General features: G+C 42.7%; 1 protein-coding gene across 3 annotated transcripts in view; it reads left to right on the top strand.

Moving 5' to 3' along the window:
- The window catches only part of UBAP1 (ubiquitin associated protein 1), a 43875-nt gene extending 26742 nt beyond the window's left edge, over positions 1-17133 (top strand). For all 3 annotated transcript variants that reach the window (XM_069777741.1, XM_069777742.1, XM_069777743.1), the window contains exons 3-8: positions 4235-4359; positions 6868-7797; positions 12246-12281; positions 12743-12940; positions 14433-14534; positions 15906-17133. In XM_069777741.1, the coding sequence (XP_069633842.1) occupies positions 4235-4359; positions 6868-7797; positions 12246-12281; positions 12743-12940; positions 14433-14534; positions 15906-16046 (1532 nt within the window). In that variant the 3' untranslated portion in view covers positions 16047-17133. The remainder of the gene's footprint in view (positions 1-4234; positions 4360-6867; positions 7798-12245; positions 12282-12742; positions 12941-14432; positions 14535-15905) is intronic.
- The last annotated feature ends 1348 nt before the right edge of the window (positions 17134-18481 follow it).

The raw sequence follows: 18481 nt of genomic DNA, 5'->3' as shown, positions 1-18481 counted from the left end.
TAAGGCAAGTGAAGGAGATAATATCTTTTACATTTGAGATGCATAGTGTCATGCAGATGACTTATCATAAAAATTATTTGCCTGTATATGTGCTTATCTTTTAGAAAATGGGGTGTGATTTGAGAGGAATAATATTTCTGTGGAACATTAAAGTTCAGTTTGTTGTATGTAGTGTAGTTTTTTCAAATCAGTAGTCATTCAAGGCAGTACTGGGAGGTTCATGTGACACTTGTAACGTGACTTTTCATGCTATAGAAACTTTGGCTTTTAGAAACTCAGCCTTAATCTTTTTGGATAATCTTTCAGATAAGAGGGTCCTGGGGAATTCCATTTTTCCTTGAGCTTTTTATTCAGTCTTGCCATGTGTAAGGTTGAGGTACAGAATAAGAAATGCCTCACTTAAATACATGGTTAAGAATTAATAAAAATAGCCTATCAAAACTTAATTGTTAGATGGTCTTCTTTCCTGTGGCCCAGTGATCCTGCTGCAAGACAATTAATTTCTTTATTAGATAGCTGCCAGCTCTTCAGCAGTTGTTCTTACATCTGTGAATGGTCTCTATGAACACACTGAGCTGCTTGTGTTTTAAGTCTATTTCTCTATTCTGCTTCCTAAACCAGACTAGCAAAGACACTGCTTGGAGCTAGAATTCAACCTGTCCTAAATATTTTTTAGAACAGTACGGTCTGGTGGAACATGCTCGTGGCCTTCAAAATAACAAAATCAAAACAACAAAAAAAATGCTGCTGTAAGCTGGCTGGTTAACTTGTCTACCCTTTTGAGTACCCTCTGTTCCTAATGACACCAGTGACACTGTCACGGTACTGTTTCTGAGGAGCAGGGGAGCAACTTCCTTGGCTTATTATGCCATAAGAAATCAGCAGGGCAATTGTTTCAGTCTTCTCCAGGGTTGTTAACAATCTCACTAAGTGAATTTTGACTTACTGTAAAGCATCTAGTCCAACAGGTACCTTGAGCTGTCTCTCTGGCAGGCTAATGAAATTGGTCAAGATAGTTGATGCATCCCTTGTACTTACTTGAGCTGCTTATTAGAGGTTAGAGGGCTGTTGTTGAATCACAGAATGGTTGAGGTTGGAAGGGACCTCTGGAGATCATGTCCAAACCCCCTGCTAAAGCAGAGCCACCTAGAGCAGGTTGTTTAGGACCATGTTCAGATTCAGATGAAGATGAAGGTGGGAACATAGGGTGTGGGTGGAGAGAAAGGAACCCTTTTTCCTGTCTTGAAGGGTATTCTTAGCATACACCTGTAACTATGCCTAAGCATGTAACTTCAAATGCTGTCCTGTCATTTGAATAATTCCAAGTTCAATCTTAAGTTCTAGTAATTAGTGGCATCTAGAAATGCAGCTCTCATCTGTTGCACAAAAAGTGTGGGTTATACCAAATGCAGTGCATTAATATTGCTGTTGTATTGTTATTGTCACTATACAACTTGAAAGCTTTTAACTCCAATTTCTGAAAATTACTGAAGTGTGGTTTGTGTGACCACAAAAACTAAGTTCCACGTGGTTTCAAAACTGTTCCCCATTCATAACTGGTAACTGGTTTTATCTGAAATGTTTCCATTTTGCTACCAAACTGGAGGACACTTCTGTGAGTTGGCCAGTGATTTCCATGTTGCATTAAAGCAGGGGGAAGTCTTACTGTTGTAGTAGTTCCTTGGGCCAGGAATATCATGTGGTTTGCAGTGTCAGAGATCAGACTGGCGGGTACAGTTTTGCCAGGACTATTCTCAGAACTTCCTCAATATGGTTTTAACTGCTAAAAGGGTGAAGTGGCTAACAGCTATATTAAATAACAGTTATAAAAACCCTTTAATTACTTCACTTGAACATGTGACTATTGAAACAGTGGCTTGCATAATACTTGCTATATGTAGGTTTTGCTTTTTGCTTTAGAATTTGCCATTTAAAACAATTTGCAGTGTGTTCAGGCAGAAGGTTCAGCTGTTCACAAAAAGAAAAGGGTTCTTGGCTTTCTGGATCAGATTTTAACTTCACTAGACTAGTACGGTTCAGATTGGGCTGGAACAAAGTGAATACTATCTGCATCAGCATTTTGCCTCAAATGTTGTGAAACACTTGGTGTGTTTCTTAATGTGTGCTTGCAGGTTTTGTAGCAGAGTTATATTCAAGATGACGTTATAGCAGTGGTTGTTATTAAAAAATCAGTATGTTGGGAAGAAACTAGAAGGTTTTTATTCCTTAATCTAGCTGCTGTGGTTAAACTGGCAGTCTTCAATGCAATCCATCTAGTCTAGGTGTGCGTAGGGTTTTTTTTACTGTACCAGAACAAAGAGTGTTGCTACATAAATATCACAATGTATGCTCGTACCCTCTTTGGCTAGTATCTATTTCAGGCAAAGGCGGCAGCTATGCAAGGGGAGGTATCTACCACTTACTGTGTCAATAGGTCTAATAAGACAAGTATTTGCACAGTGAGCAATTTGGGCAGTGAGAGCGGTGCAGAGAGGTAATCCTGCTTCGCTTGGATCATCCTGCTTAGAGCAGGACTTGTGCCAGTGGGACTAAGTAGAGCATAGTAGCAGCAGTCAGACCAGACTCTGAGCAGTTGGGAGCTCTAGTTGTCTTTGATCTGGCTATGATTTACCACTCCCAGTGCAAAGGCTGCCACTGTTCCTATTTCTGCATAAGCAAACACTTTGGCATATCCAGGTTCTCAAACTGCCAGCTGAAGTACAATTTGGATGCCGTGTTGCAAATAGTGGTGTTGGTGGCCAGTGAGGTGCCATGTGGATGCTGTGCTGTGTAATGTTTGAATGTGTGCTTCTCAGCAACCATCAGTGAAAATAGTATCATATTCTGCCTGGAGTGTTTTTTCATCCTGGTGGTGCAGGTGGGATATAGGTTATTTAGCACGATGGTTTCAAAGCTGGAGGAAATGCCACCTGTGTCCCAACAGGACTCTGGGACCAGCCAGTGCGGTGCCTAGTATGAGAGCTCAAGTGATGACAGCACATAAACATTTAACTCCAAATTAACAGGATGTTCCTGTTTTCAAAAGCTGCTCTTCCTTTTGGAGCCTGTCACTGCCTTGTAGATGAGTCAACAGTGAAGGAACACAAACAGTACTTAAACTGTCATCTGAGTATGAAAATGGGTCAGATAAAAATGGCAAGTCACAGCTGACTGAGCAAGAGGTTAGTTGCTGAACACATCTTAGATGTTGCCACTAATGTCTTTTTGGATCTGCAACACTCAAAGCAAAGTTACAGATGAATGCTAGAGGAACACTAGTGATCCAAGAGACCCCTTTCAGTTAATTGAAAAACTTGAGTGCAATTTATATTGTGGGTTTTCTATTACTTCTTCACAGCAGTTCAAGGAAAACTAAACCTATAGTCTGGCTTCTTGGAGGTGGTTGAGCTCTAAGTGATTCTGCCTCATGAGTTTGCAGGGTGCCTGAAGAGTTTTGTCCTAAAAGACTTTTTAAGTACCACATGTGATAGATATAAAGGACAGATGGAGGACCATGAAATAGGTCTGAGGCATCTTGTTGGAGTGACCACAAATCAGACAGTTGATTAAGTTAGATTGCCTTGTTTCAAAAATCAGAATTGCTATGCTAAATAGTCTTAAGATACTTCACTGTGTTTTGGTTGGAGTGTCTAGACTTTGGGCCGCTTTGCCTTGTGACCACTTCTGTCCAAATATTACTTCCTACTTGTATGCCAAATCCTGGATTTTAGTTTGTCTTAGCTGCTCTAAAGCTGGATCATTTTAAAGCCTGTTTTGAATATGACAAACAGTCGTGTATCTTTTTATAGAGACATAACATAATACAGTGTTCAGGAGAGCTTCAGCTTCCAGTTGTGTAGGCATAGTCTTGTCACAAGGGAAACTAAGATGTTGGGTATATTGACTTCAGAATCTGTTCAATTGTTGGATTGTTATGTTGTGGTTTTTTTTTTAAATAGTTATGGGCTAGAACATTTCAGAAAAGCCAAACAAAAACAAAACAAAAAAACCCAAACAAACAAGCAAAAAAACCCACCACCAGAAAAAAACCTGAGGCAATGAAGTCCAAACAGATTCAATGTATTTCTGATCAAGCAACTTACTTTGTATTTAGTCACCTGGTGTAGTTGGGGCAGCAGAGATGAAATAGCTCCCAAATACAGAAATGTGAGTCTTAATTGAATGCATTAAACTCGTAAGGTTTTTTTGATACAGTTTCTGCTTTTGATCTTAGGGCCTTTCAGTTATCTTGATGATGTCCCATTTAAGATAGGAGACAAATTCAAAATGCCAGCAAAGGTTGGATTACCCATTGGTTTCTGCCTGCCTGATACTTCTCAGCTTGTCAGAGAAGCCCAGGTAAGTGATGTGTTTCGCCTTTTCACTGTTTTCCCCCCTCACCCTTGGCCCCCAACATGTGGTACTGTAAATGGCAAGTAGTCACAGTTTGCACATGTGTTCAAATGTTAATCTTGTTGGTCCTGTAGTGTCATTTCATATGCCAGGCAGTAGTTGCAGAAGATCTGTTAGATAAAAATATGGTAGGCTGTGCAAAAAGCTTCTACTTCTTACCGCTTTAAAAATCCTAATAGCATTTATTTTAGTGTATCTACTTCGAAAAAGCACAATGTTTTTGGGTAATAGTTATAGGTCTAAATGTTACCCTGACTACATTTGAGTAGCATTTTTAAGAGGAAAAATGCTAAGAACTGATATGCCCATGCTATGGCATACTTGCAGAATCTTGTATGAGGGTAGCAAGTGTTTCTATGACCATATTTTATGGGTTCTCACAATAGTGTGATGAAGAAACAAATCTCCAGTTTTCGTTGTCTGGGTATTTCTGAGTGAGAATTCTTTTCCAGCTGTAGGGCAAACAGGTTACAGCTTGGTACAGAGGGCTTCCAGGTCTCTGAGGTCTGTGTTACCATCAACTCTTGGTAGCATAAAATCAGTTGCTTTAGCATAACTGTTGAAAATCTAATCTCCAAATGCAGGTTGTGATACATGAAATCTAATTGAACTATGTTTTCTCATTTGGATCCATGATTTTCCTTGATGAGTCCCAACTCATGATTGTTTTCACTTCAGCTGTGACAGATTGCTGTAGATGGTTCTGCTTTTTTTTTTTTCCTGCCCTGTGTATTACCCTATTACCCTACATTATGGCTTTTTCAGTATAACTGTTAAATGATACCTAATACACATATTTCCACCCAATTAAGCTGGTGTGGGAGAGATAAAGGAGGCTGTAATGTTCTACTGCTGGCTTCGTTGTGCTATGTCTCCACTTTCCTGCCAAGCTGAGGCTCCAGTGTAGTATGCCCAATTGGACTGCAGCACCTTAATGTGATGCAACTATGTAGACTATGCATCTGGCAGTGCAATTTGACTTTTTTACAGCTGTAGTGAGAGCTGTTAAAAAAAAAAAAAAAAAAAAGAGGTGCAGGGAAGCAAAATTGACCAAAGCCATACATTTTTATATGAATAACCCCATTTTTTTAGTATTTAAAAAAAAATATCTCTATGCCTTTGGTCAATTTTGGCCATATATCACCATATACATATACACACACAAAACTACGATAGCTCTGCTCAGATAGCAAAGAACGTGTAATGAGTAGTGCACAGCACTTCTGCCAGTGGGTTGTTTTTCAGCAACAGTCACCTTGCTGATAAATTGTGTATCACACCTCTTGGAGTCTTAGAGCTAAAGGAAGGGAAAACTGTTAATACAGTTGAAACAACAAGTATTGAGGATCTCACTGGAGCTTGCTATAGGACGGGATGTGGCACAACACATAGTGAGTCCCAGAAAAGCCTAGTAGAGACCTAGCAAGCCTTGCTGGCTTGTTGCTCTTTAGAGCTAGGAATTTGTATGATCTAGCAGTCCCATGGCAAGAGCACTCCTGTTTGGTTATGTGTCATTATCCTGGCAAGGATATCTTATGACTTCTTGTCCAGGGTTGACTGCACCCTGGACTTAGCTTGTAGGCTGTCTTCTCTGAACATTTTGTGGTTATTTAAAGAGCATTTGAGGCTCTTCATTCTTCCGAAGATACTAAACTTTAAGTAGATTTAGTCTGTTCAGAACTTTGTCCTCTCAACCAAGCCACTACGGTGGCCAGTAAACTCATAGTGAGTAGCTTACAAATGCTTTCCTGTGCTAACCTGGCCCTGAAGGAACTTATGTTAAATGAGAAAAGCTCTTGGGATCCTGTCATACCAGTAACTGCAGCAAAATCTGCTACTGCAGGTAGTTGTCATCATTGGTGTAGCCAGTATATCCCCTTTGGCTGGTGAGCCACTGGCACTGCATTATGAATACCAATACCTCTTAAACCAGTGGGTGTAAAACTAATATCAAGTCCCTTAGGAATTTCTTAGGGGGAACTGAGTAATACTGTCTTGGTCTTTGGATGCAAAAATACTCTGCTGCAGTCTTGAATGACTTGTGGAACTTGTGGACGGGGGTAGTTCAGTACTGTCAGATCTGGGTATGATTGTCCATCCAGTAACACATTAGACATCCCCTTGCTACAGCCATTGTCCTGGGGGGAGAGGGTGAGAGGGCTGTGAAACTGATCTTGGGATGATTGGTAGCTCTAAATCAAAACTAAATGTAGGAGGGAGGCAAAATAGATATTCTAATCCAGACTGTAGCCAGGTTTTGCTGCTGGAGGCAAAATGAACTACTTCTGGTGTCTTCTAGCTTTGTCAGGCTACAAGAGATGCTGGGAAAAAAATGATGCCTGTCCATGGTAATTCATGTAGCTCTTATTCCATGTTACTTATGTTGCTGTTAGAAGTAGTGGCTATGATCCTTATAATTTTTTTTCCTCTGCTTTCCCCTCCACCCCCGGTCAGTATGACTTCTCACTGGAAAAGAAAACAATTGAGTGGGCTGAAGATACCAAAAAAATTCAAGCTGCCCAGAGAGAAGCCGAGCGCAAGGCAGAAGAAGCGCTAGCAAGCTCAAAAGCAGCTCCAGAGGACAGCAACAAAATGGGGTTCTCAGAGGGACCTTGCCCTGAGGCCATGCCTCCTCCTATTAACCCCATCCTCGCTAGCCTGCAGCATAATAATATTCTTACTCCCACACCAGCCAACAGCAGCTCTGTGAAGCAAAAGGTTCTCAGTCCACCTTGTCCAAAAGCAGACTTCAACCCAGCTGATTTTGAATGTGAAGAAGACCCATTTGACAAACTGGAATTAAAAACTATTGATGATAAAGAGGAATTAAAAAATATTCTTGAAATTCATGTTGGTACTACTGGGCCAATTGTTGCCCAGCTGTTAGATAGTACCTTGCCCAAAGGAGGGTCTGAGTCTGTGTTGCAAGATGAGGAAGTTCTGGCATCCATAGAAAGGGCCACGCTGGACTTCAAGCCCCTTCACAAACCCAATGGCTTTATCACTTTACCACAGTTGGGAAACTGTGAAAAGATGTCCTTGTCTTCCAAAGTGTCCCTGTCCCCTATCACTTCAGTGAGCAATATCAAATCCCTGTCCTTTCCTAAACTTGACTGCGATGAGAGTGATCAAAAATCATCAAAGCTCACAAGCACTTTCCACAGCGCTACCTGTCTCCGCAATGGCACTTTGCTCACTTCTTTGCAGACCTGTGCTCAGAGTAAAGCTAGTGAACTGAATGGACACCATATGGTTGGTCTTTCCGCTCTAAATGAGGACAGTGGCATGGAGACATCAACATTATCCTCGTCATCCAGGCTGCCTTCCCTGGCTGTGCCGACAGTTTGTACAGAAGAAGAATCATCTCAAAGCACAGTGACTACGGTAAACATGCAGTGGATTAGAAGTGGGGTTGCTGGGGAGAGGTGGAGGTGCGGAGGCAAATGTTGTTTCTGAAATGTCCTGTGGCTTTGGTTTTAGTTTCACTTAATGGGAGTGATGTGTAGATCCTCTTAATTTACATGGCAGATTGATCAAGCCAACAGGTCTTCATGCTGGCAGTTCTGAACCTCAGATTATTACCCTGCGGGTTTCCCCAAAATCTGATATTTTTAGACCATTTCTGATGGTTTTTCTTTCAGCTTTTCAGATCTTGTTCATAGTTGCACACCTTTGAGTGAAGCGTCTAAGATACCTTCTTTTGTACAGTCCTGCATTCTCTCTTACCCGAGATATGTCAGATTCTGAAGTGCTATTAGGTTTTGAGTTAAATCTTTTCTAGATTTGTTCCTCAGCTTGCTTGTTAATTTGCTGGAAATAAAGGGAGATGCAGCCTTTTCAAGGAATAGAAGCAATAATAGATTAAAACCCACAGATGTGCTGTGTCATTCAGAAAAGAAAAAAGTGTTTGCAGTTGACCCACAGTGATATAAATGTCTTTTTTTTTTTTTTTTTTTAAATTTTCTTCCTGAGATCCTTTTCAAATCTGATCTTTAAAAGGAGGAGAATGGTGGTCTGAAATCTGGTATTTACCCTCTTCCTTGTGAAGGAGGATAGAAGGATTGCTTGGTGGATGCCAAAACCAGTTTTGAAGATCACCTCAGACTGCTAACGTTACAGTTCGTTGCTGTACGGCTCTGAGACAGGAGGCTGATACTTCATTTCCTCAAACTTATAGCAAGTCCTAAAATTACTTTGAGGACATTTAACTTCATGCCAGCTGTTGTCTTTGCCTCTTTGTGAATAAGAGCAAAGATTTGAGTAAGCTCGTGGGCTTTTTTTCCAAAGAACCTAAGATCTGGACACCAATATTCAGGAAGCCTAGTGTCATGATTTAACCCCAACCAGCAACTAAGCACCATGCAGCCAATGGGATGGGGAAGAGAATCGGGGGAAAAAAAAAAAAGTAGAACTCATGGGTTAAGATAAGAACAGTTTAACAGAACAGAAAGAAAGAAAATAATAATGATAATAATAACAATAATAAAGTGACAGTAATAATAAAAGGATTGGAATATACAAAACAAGTCACGCACAATGCAGTTGCTCACCACTCACTGACCAATGCCCAGTTAGTTCTTGAGCAATGATCTGTCCCACCCCAGTTTATATACTGGACATGACAGCACATGGCATGGAATATGCCTTTGCCCAGTTTGGGTCAGCTGTCCTGGCTGTCTTTTCTTGTGCCGCTCCAGCTTTCTTGCTGGCTGGGCATGAGAAGCTGAAAAATCCTTGAGTTAGTATAAACACTGCTTAGGAACAACTGAAAACATCAGTGTGTTACCAACATTATTCTCATCTTAAATCCAGAACATAACACTATACCAGCTACTAGGAAGAAAATTAAGTCTATCCTAGCTGAAACCGGGACACCTAGTGAAAGCTGTATAGTCAAATCCTCTAGCTGGCTCTAAAATAATCCAGTTTCTTCTGTCCAATATAAGCAGTGGTTCTGTGGTCTTACTGGCGTACTGTAGGTTTTTGTGTGACACCGTGTGCTCTGAACCAAGTGACTCTGCTTCTCTCCTGTTGCTTTCACCTCTTTTCAGGCTTAGGTAAATGCACTATTAATTGCAAAATACAGTATTCTGGCAACTGTGTATTCATCAGAGCACAGCAGAACAGCTGCTTACTGAACACTATAACAAATTTAATACAGTAGACTTTGGCAGAAGCAGCAATGTGCTGAGCAACTGCTCACTGCTACAGATCACAGATTTGAGAGGCAATTGTATGATTATGTGTAGCTCAGAGGTGAAACCTCGAAGTGTGACACATGACACATCTCTAGGGATTAACATGCAAGATCACTTACAACTAGATAGATGTACATGCAGATGGCCAAATTTTCACTCGCTATTCAAATCTCTGTGCTGGATTAAAACTTATTAAAGATCAAGAGGGAAGGTATATTTTTGAAAATGCTGTAAGGAAAGGTACAAACTGATAAACAAAAAAATAGACTTACTAGGAGAAGTAATAAGGATCTTAATTTGAAACGTCTTCTGTTTTGGAAGTAGCAAACCCAGAAATAGGTATGCTGATAAAACTAGTTATTTCTGTTTAAATTCCAAGACTTCAGACTATGCTTGTTTCATATTTCCCAGTATGGTCCCAGTGGCTGGAAAATGACAGCTGAGCTGCAAGAAATTGAAGTAAATTCAACAAAAGTATTGCAGTAAATGTAACAAAGATCCTCAGAGTATGAACATGATAGAAGGAATTCACAGTCATGCCTGTGGCTGGGACCAGTAGGGTCATGCATCTCTTTTCTGCAAGGTTACACAAGAATAAGCCTGTCCTTTTTAGAAAGCCTCAGGACACTTACCTGTCCCAGCATATCCTACAGTGATTTTTATATATAATTTTTTTTCCCACAAGACTGGAAATTGTAAGTTTGGATTTGGAGTTACTACTGGAGTTTATGCTTTACCAGTGAATTGAATCTTGGATTTTTTGGATGGAAATAAACCTGTGATTTCTCTGAGGCTGCACTGATTCTGTCCTGGGTGGTCCCCTCTCTGCTGTTTTATGAAGCTCACTGGTTTGCTTTTTGCAGCATTGGCAGAGGGAGAAATGACTAGGGAAGGCAACGGGTTGGAGTTTGACAAAGCTGGTCAGAAACCTAAGTAGCACAATGCATTTTATTTAGAGAAATCTCTGGTTACGGGAGGAGGGGGTACTCATTCATGTACATTCAGAATATATGCTGCTGCCATAGCATGATGTATGCAGGCACACCAGCTGCCGCGAGGGCTCACGGCCTCTGTATGAAGTCCCTGAAATAAGATATATTGCGCAGCCACATACTGAAAGTGCTGCATGTCTGCTTCTTTAAGGGCACTGAAATGGAAGTTTGAGACATAACATAGCATGGCTGCTCAGTGACCAGTCCTGGCGTTGTGCCCTGCAATTCCTTTAGGTGTTTTCCTCCTCTGCTGGAAGACACTGACCACAAGCACAGGTTGTCAAGCTCACACAGGTTGAGAAGGAAGAGTTGGTTTTCCCAGATTCTCGAATCTCTGGTGTCAGAAGCAGTTTTGGTTTTCCTGGCTGCAGCATCAATAACAAAGCATCATCTTTCAATTTGGTAACCAGCTGATTTCAGGGCTACTCCAGACCCCCATTTCATAGAATATGTATCCCATATTCTAGTGCTTTTTGCTCTGGCAGAAGTGCCTGGAGAGTGTGTGTGCAAAGAGCTTTGAACCCCTCTACCACCATGAGGAGAGGTTCTTGGGTAAACCAGTCCATCAAACTGAATATGATTCCTCAGGCTTTGTCTCCTAGAAGAGAAATTCTTACCCTGGAGATGAAAATGGTCAGAAATGCAGAACAAAACCTCTTTGGTGGTGGTTTGGGTTTTGTTTTTTTTTTTGCAAATAGGTGGAATTTGTCAAAATCCTAATAGATTTTTTCAGAACTGTTTTTCTATAAAGAGTTTTTTGTTGTTTAGTTTGGGCCCGATGAAGGCCTTTCTGAAGGAAGTGGACAAGCTTTCAAGCAGTCTATGTTGGCATAACAGGTATCAAGAAACACAAAAAACTGAGGCTGTTGGTCCACAGTGATTTCTTGCAGTCTTTCCTAATTCTATTTAAAATGCAGGAAGACTTTTAAATGGATGAACTGAAATGTGCAGATTTGGTGGGGCAAAGTTCTGCCTTTGCACTGCTGTTATCTTGGGCAAAGTAGTATAAAGCGGTGGATTGATTCTGCCCTCTGGCAGCCTGGTGCTGCAGAAATGGAGCAGGTGTACAGCAGGGAACGTTACCCAGCCTTGTTGGCACACTGGAAATAGGAACAATTGTTGAGTGTTGGTAGAAAAATCACATGCTCTTTTTAGCCAGTGTGCCACATTGCTCATGTACAGTGTATGAAATGGAGTGCTTTGAGAGTAGAAAAGGGGTATATGTTTCTCTTACCCCTTCTCATGGTCAAAAAGTCAAGGCACTGTCACTTGGGCTGCATAGCACTGGGTCAAGAGCTGAACAGGAGCCAGCGTGTTACACTGAGCTGTATGAACATGTAGCTTTTACAGTGACAGAATAAACAAGCTTACAATTATTATGAGGGGCAGCATGGCCTTCTTGGAGTATAATCCGTTTGTAGAGTGCTGAGAGAAGAAACAATCCTTATGATGGCTGTGCTATAACTACACACAACTGTATAATGTCTGCATCTCACATGTGCAAGCCTGATCAGACCATAAGTCTCCCTAGTATGGCAGACTTATTCCCAGATCTCTCCCATAAAAGTCTTCTCCCACAGCTGTACCAAATTCTGCTCACTGGCGCATAATGCTTATAGTCATCTTATGTGTTGTCCAACAGGTACACCCAGACTACAAGGAAACAGAAATCCCTGTGGTAAGTTCCCAAATACCTGTGTGCTTGCACTAGATCGTGTTTCTGAGAATCTCCAAAAGCAGTGTTCCTTTGAGTACAAAAAATCATAGGTGATGAGCAAACCTGGGGTGAAGGAAGCAATATCCGTGCTTCCTCTGAGGTACAGAGTTTGGCTATATCATAAGGACCTTCAACTGTTGCAAAAGTTGGGTATTGAAAGGTTTTGGTCCCACCAGTAGGAGAGGGTATATTGTGAAGAATCTGGGTTGTTGATTGTTGTTTTGAGGGTAAAAAAGAGTGTGGTGGGAGACAGACTATGTGCACTTCTTGGTTTCATCCTAACAGTGAGTAAATTCCCAAGGGCAGTCTGGAAAGCCTCTTGGTTTAATTACATAGGGTACCGTGGTTCTGCAACAGCAAGAAACGGGATGTGGGGATGCAGATGACCACCATCACCTCAGCCTCTGGGTTTTCCCCTTTAGGTAACACACCAAAATTTCCCAGTGTCTAAAGTGCCCAATAACACCAGCTGCACAAAGTGGTTGGGTAGCCCCACTCCTGAGCTACAGCAGGCCCTCTCTGCTAGTGAGAGGCAGTGCATAGAGACAGTCGTCAACATGGGATACTCGCCTGAGAACGTCCTGAAAGCCATGAAGAAGAAGGGACAGAACATAGACCAGGTAAGAGCTTGTGCAACGGGAAAGAAACCTTTGCTTGGATGCTGATTCTGCTGGGAAACAACCTTGGGTTTGCAAAATGGATAGGGGGGAATACTTTTATTCTAACAGGAGGTTGGAGCCTGTAGCCGCTGCAATATGAACTGCTAAAGAAGTTGTCACCTGGCAGTAAAGACTCCCCAGACCAAAGAAAATAGTGTCTGTGCCTGTTTCTGATGAGAGACTGCTTGAGTCAGCCACACCTGTGGGTGCTGGGTCGGAGCTGCACTGAGCTTGGGATGGGCCCTTAGCTCTATGTGAAGCTGGGAGAAGTACCGGGTCTTCCCAGGAGCCACAAAACCTTCCAAAGGAAGCTTAGTGTGTCTCTACGCCATGCTTAGTGCTGTATGACAAAAAAAGCAGCCAAACTCCCTTATTCTGAGCAGAAGGGGTTACAATGCTGACGCCTCTCCTTGCAGAGAGATTAGCCCCTGGAGGCTTAAGACAGCCTTGAAAGGCTCTAGCAAGGCACCACTGACCGACTTTCTTTTGTGCGCTCTGGTTGTGGTGCTTCCTGCCTCGTGTGTTGCCTCAAATGCTTGCTAAAACCAGGTCACAGAGCATAAAGTGCTGCAGGGTGAAGCGTGGCTCTGGGTCCTGGATCCACTTCAAACAAACACTTTAAAGTGGGGAGAGCGTGGCCAAACTTTCCGTGCTGACCCTAGGCAGGCTGTGTGCTGTGCAGAGCATTGCCTGGTGGGACTGTGCCTGGGGAGGAGGAGTGTCCCAGTGACTTCTGCTTGTGGAGCTGATCTGCTTGCCAACTACTTACACATCAAGAGCAGTTTAAGCTGTGTGCTGGAGTGAACTGTAGTATCAAATGGAAAAAATGTCCTTTCGGAGGGCAGTTTAAATCCTGCTGTATTTGCAGGCTGTATTCTTTTGCATACCTTTTATTACGTATCTGACCTTTCCCCGTACCTCTCAAAGCTTAGGACGGATAGGAAATTTAGCTGCAGTTTCTGGGGGTGTGAGCTGGGATTTGCAGCTCACTCACCGGCATGCTGAGTTGATCTTAAAAGGCTGACTGCTTTCAGTTTGCATCAGCTCTTGCAGCTGTCTGAGTGGAAGCTAAAAGCTGACATACCTTGACTGCTGGACCAACAGTTTCATTTTAAGAACTTGTAGTATAAAAAGCACAGCTAACTTCTGTCTTCTGCTCAGTGATCAGGCTCGGAAGGCTAAAGATAGGCTTCTGAAACTGCTTTGACTAGAGTGGAAGATGACATTCACAGCTGGCGGGAGAGCACAGGAGGACAGAAGGGTTCGTCTGTTTTCTCTGAGCAAGCTCTTGCGTAAAGAGCATTTTGACTCTGCTAGGAAGGACTTTATCCAGTCCCCAGCAAAGCCTGGGGTAGAGTCGTGCTCAGCCCCTCTGCACATACAGAGATGGTATCCAACCATGCACTGCAAATGCCACTCTGCAAACTTAGTTTCTTTTCTTCATTCCCCACAGGTTTTGGATTACCTGTTTGCACATGGACAGCTTTGTGAGAAGGGCTTTGATCCACTTCTTGTTGAAGCAGCTTTGGAAATGCACCAGTGTTCAGAGGAGAAGGTGAGGGTGCAACATGCTAAGCAATAGAGAGAATGCGCCGTGATGGGGAATTCCAGTAGCAATTCCTCTGGTTGATGTAATTCTGGCTTTCATGGTAATGCTGTCTTGTTTCCAAAACTGACTGCCAAAGGACATCCTTGCAGTGATAAAGCGAATATGTGTTAAAGCATTAGCATTTTCATGGGGACAGGATTTCTTAAAGACCCTGCTTATTCTGGTTGTAATGTTTTGAACCCAGAGTTCTTTTGTGGGTGAGGTGCTTGGTCCAGAGACAGTTAACTTCAGAAGCAGCAAATTATATTTCAAACCCTGCCAGGCTGTCCTGGCCGTGAATTTTCTTCCTTGTACAAAGGTCTGCCTGCCTGCTTAGCAAATTGGGTTAGGGCTGGCTCTGCAAGAAGCTGGAAAATATGTTTTTTGGGGTTGGTTCATTGGTTGCTTTACCAGCACCAGAAGTACAGAGGCAGGAATGGGTAGCAGAGGGCAGAGGACAGCGGTATCTTTTAATGTCTGTTAGCCTTTAGAGGTGCAACCTAACCCTCCCCAGACATTTATGTGCCTTCCTGCCTTTCTTGGACTTAATGATGAGCTTGCAAACAGAGGAACAACAGTGTGAAGATGGGAGAAGTAACTGAGTTCAGGAAACACATTTGTGACTGGCTTAGCCCCCAAAGTGGAAATGGCTAATCTCCTGATTGCCCATTTCAACCTGCTTGCTTGTTTTTGGTTTTTTTCTTACCCCTGGAGTGGAGCGGAGGCACTATAAATGGCAGAGGGTTCATAAAAGTCTGATCAGCTGATGCATTTCTTGTGATTTCATTTTTTTCAAAGCTCAGGGAGGATTTGTGGTTCATGCTGGTAGTATCGTACATAGTGTGTCCAATAGGGTTTGTGCTAATCCCCCAGTTTTGCCCTAGATCTGAGAAGCCAGTTGATAGCCAGGGCTACTGTACTGTTCCCCAAGTGGAAGTAACTTTAAAAAAAACCTCAGATGCAGCAGGAGCTGCTGGATGAGGGAGCAGGGTGCTATTGATCAGCATTTCTGGGAGCCCAAATTGGGCCAGGCTGATATACTTCCTACTGGGAGAGAGACACCCCCACAGACTGAGCTTTGGTGCCTTTGCTGAAGAGGATTTTGGAAATGCAGGACTGCAGACACAGGGGACTGAAGGTGAGGCCCTGTGGGCTACTGCAGCCAGAGCTTCTGCCGGCTCTGGTGTGAGTGGACTTTCTCCAAACAGAGCTGGAACTTGGGGAGAAGGAATCCACCTCGTGGGGTGCCCAGTCGCTGAAGACAGGCTCTGTGCTAAACCTCCACCAAGCACGGATTCTCTTTTCTCTTGCAAATAACGGACTATCTGTGTCTTTCAGATCACAGAACTTCTGCAACTAATGAGTCAGTTTAAAGAAATGGGCTTTGAACTAAAAGACATTAAAGAGGTCTTATTATTACATAACAACGACCAACACAATGCTTTGGAAGATCTAATGGCCCGTGCAGGAGCCAGCTGAAAACACATTCCTGGATTCTCGGCGTGCAACAGAGCAGGACCAGCCCCGCCACCTTCACATCCAGTGTGACTTGCTCTTGGCAGGAAGGAGCCCAGCTTTTCGCATATAAGGGAGAATGACTGAGCAAGCCCGCCTGCGCGCATCACTCCAGCATTTCTCTTTCCACTGAGAGCCAACTTTCTTTCTTAAATTAAATTTTTAAAGTGTCCTTTCCTAAGTTTCCTTTTTCCAGCTTGGCCACAGAGAGTTTACACTGCCCAACCTCTACTGGAATTGTACATAGGTAGAGATGGGAGTGGTTTCTCCCCTCCTCACTGTTGCACTGGAGTTGGACAGAAGAATATCTGATTCTAGGATGCTTTGGTTCTTTGAAGCTGCTTTCATGGTGTCTGCTTGTACTGAATTACTTGACTGTGTCGCAGTCCAGATTAACTGGTTAAATTTGACCTTTAGTGCAATGGAGTTTTATTTTTTGGTTGAAGGTTAGTCTGTAACTTAGTAAAACACTGGTTCAGAAACTGTCGCTATGCATAAAGAGAGAAGCTGTTCCTCTTGGTTTGTTTGTTTTTTGTTTTGTTTTTTTTTTTTACCCATGCATCCAACACTTCTGCCAGACATGAGCATCCAATGCTGAGTGGTGTGTAAGTTCTCTTGAAACAGGTAAGCTGTGAACTCTGCCTGGACCTGCAACTTGTTGGTTCTTGAACCTGAAGGCAGAGAGCTTGGGCTCGGTATTCTTAATCCCCCAGGCTTGTAGGATATTTAAGACAATGCCCTGCTAGGAAATCAGTTATCTTTTTGTTTTAAATAATACTCAGTGTGATGCAGGAGGTTTCTTTCAAGCACTTTCTTTAAAACAAATATACTCACTGCATTAGTTCCACTTTTCACACTGCTATAGAATTATGTAATAACACCTAGTACTGGAAATCAGGTTTTGGGTTGTTTTTGATAGTTCAAAGTATTACATTGTACATTGTTCAAGTTCTAAATACATAAAATATCACCAGTCTTGAGGAATCTTTAAAGTAATTTGCTAAATATTTTGATTCTGCAGAAGAACAACTAATAAAACCCTCAAATGTAACTCTCAGTGTCATGGTTCCCATCTCTCATGCTCTTCAGCTTCAGCAGATGAATAACTTGCTGGATCCTGCACGCCAAGGTGCTGCCTGCTCCTGTAGGTGTGCATGAACACTGCGTGTTGGGCAGAACAACCAGAGGTCTCTGGGCAGGCAGCTGCAGTTGTGGAATGTGCTGCTTTTTTCTGTGGCTTATTTTTTTTTGTTGCAAAAACGAGGCCTAGGGATCCAAACTCATGTTAGAGTGCGGAGCTGGGAGCATTGGACTTTGGGAGGGCAAAACAGCTCAGCTCGTTGCCTCAGTTTAGGTTTTTCAGTAGGAGGTTTTAGCTCATCAGGACCTTGAAGGAGGTGGCATTTGTCTCCATTATGTTGTTCACTTTATGTGACCAAAACATCTAATTTGGGTCCAGTGTTAACTCCTGGAATTCTCTGTAAGGTGCTCAACTATGTTAATTACATACCTTTACTTAAAACAAAATGATGCTGAGGAGAGATGTAGCTGGCAAGTATCTAGGAGATGTGGAGATGGATGATGAGTAGGACCAGGGCAGATTGTCTTGCATAGTATCCGTTAGCACTGAGCTTCACCAGCTGCTAGTGGTAGGGCTGAATTTAACGCTTGTCTGAGGCAGACATTCAGCAGCTGGTGGGTCAGCAGCTGCCACCTCTGTGGGCACAGGTAAAGCGATTGCCCAGCTTTCCTTCCCAGGTGAGAAATGTGACAGTTTGAAACAGGAAATGGGGTTCCTGATAAGCCAAAGAAGATGGAAAACAAAGCTCAAACTGCTTTACTGTCACTGCTGAGAGCATTCAGTTGTGTTGTTTGGATATTAATTCTGAGAAAGCAGAAATAAGCAAGCCCCTGTCTGGTACTAGACAGTCCTGAAGGGGCACAGAGTCTTGCCAGCGAAGAAACAACTACTTAAACCAAACCTCTGAATAAAATCATTGCATTGGTTGTGTTAATGTGTGTTAAGTTTTTTCACAGTCCCCCTGCGAGATCTGGCTTTTAACCCCACTACAGTAACCACTCTGCTTATGGAGACTGTTGTAGCAGTGAGAGCAGTGGTGTGAAGATGGGAAGTGATACCTGTGAAGCTGGTGTCCTCCTTCCAAAGAGATGTACCTGTCTGTGTCTGCTGCTGGTGTTGCTCTTGCTTCAGCAGTGAGGTTTCTGGACTGACATCACTGGGTGGCTGAAGGCTGGAAGCGTGTTTCTCACAGGTGGCTTCTTACAGAAGGAAGGACCATGGAGTGAGGGGATTAACCTGGTGGCTTAGGGGAGAGGCACTTCTGAAGAAATGTGTGACGAGTGACACAATGTGATGAGACTTGAAAGTTGTTCTGGGC

Source organism: Haliaeetus albicilla, assembly GCF_947461875.1.
Source record: "Haliaeetus albicilla chromosome Z unlocalized genomic scaffold, bHalAlb1.1 SUPER_Z_unloc_1, whole genome shotgun sequence".
NCBI lineage: Eukaryota > Metazoa > Chordata > Aves > Accipitriformes > Accipitridae > Haliaeetus > Haliaeetus albicilla.
The sequence above is the reverse complement of the archived record's forward strand: the minus strand, read 5'-3'. Positions and strand labels throughout refer to the sequence as shown.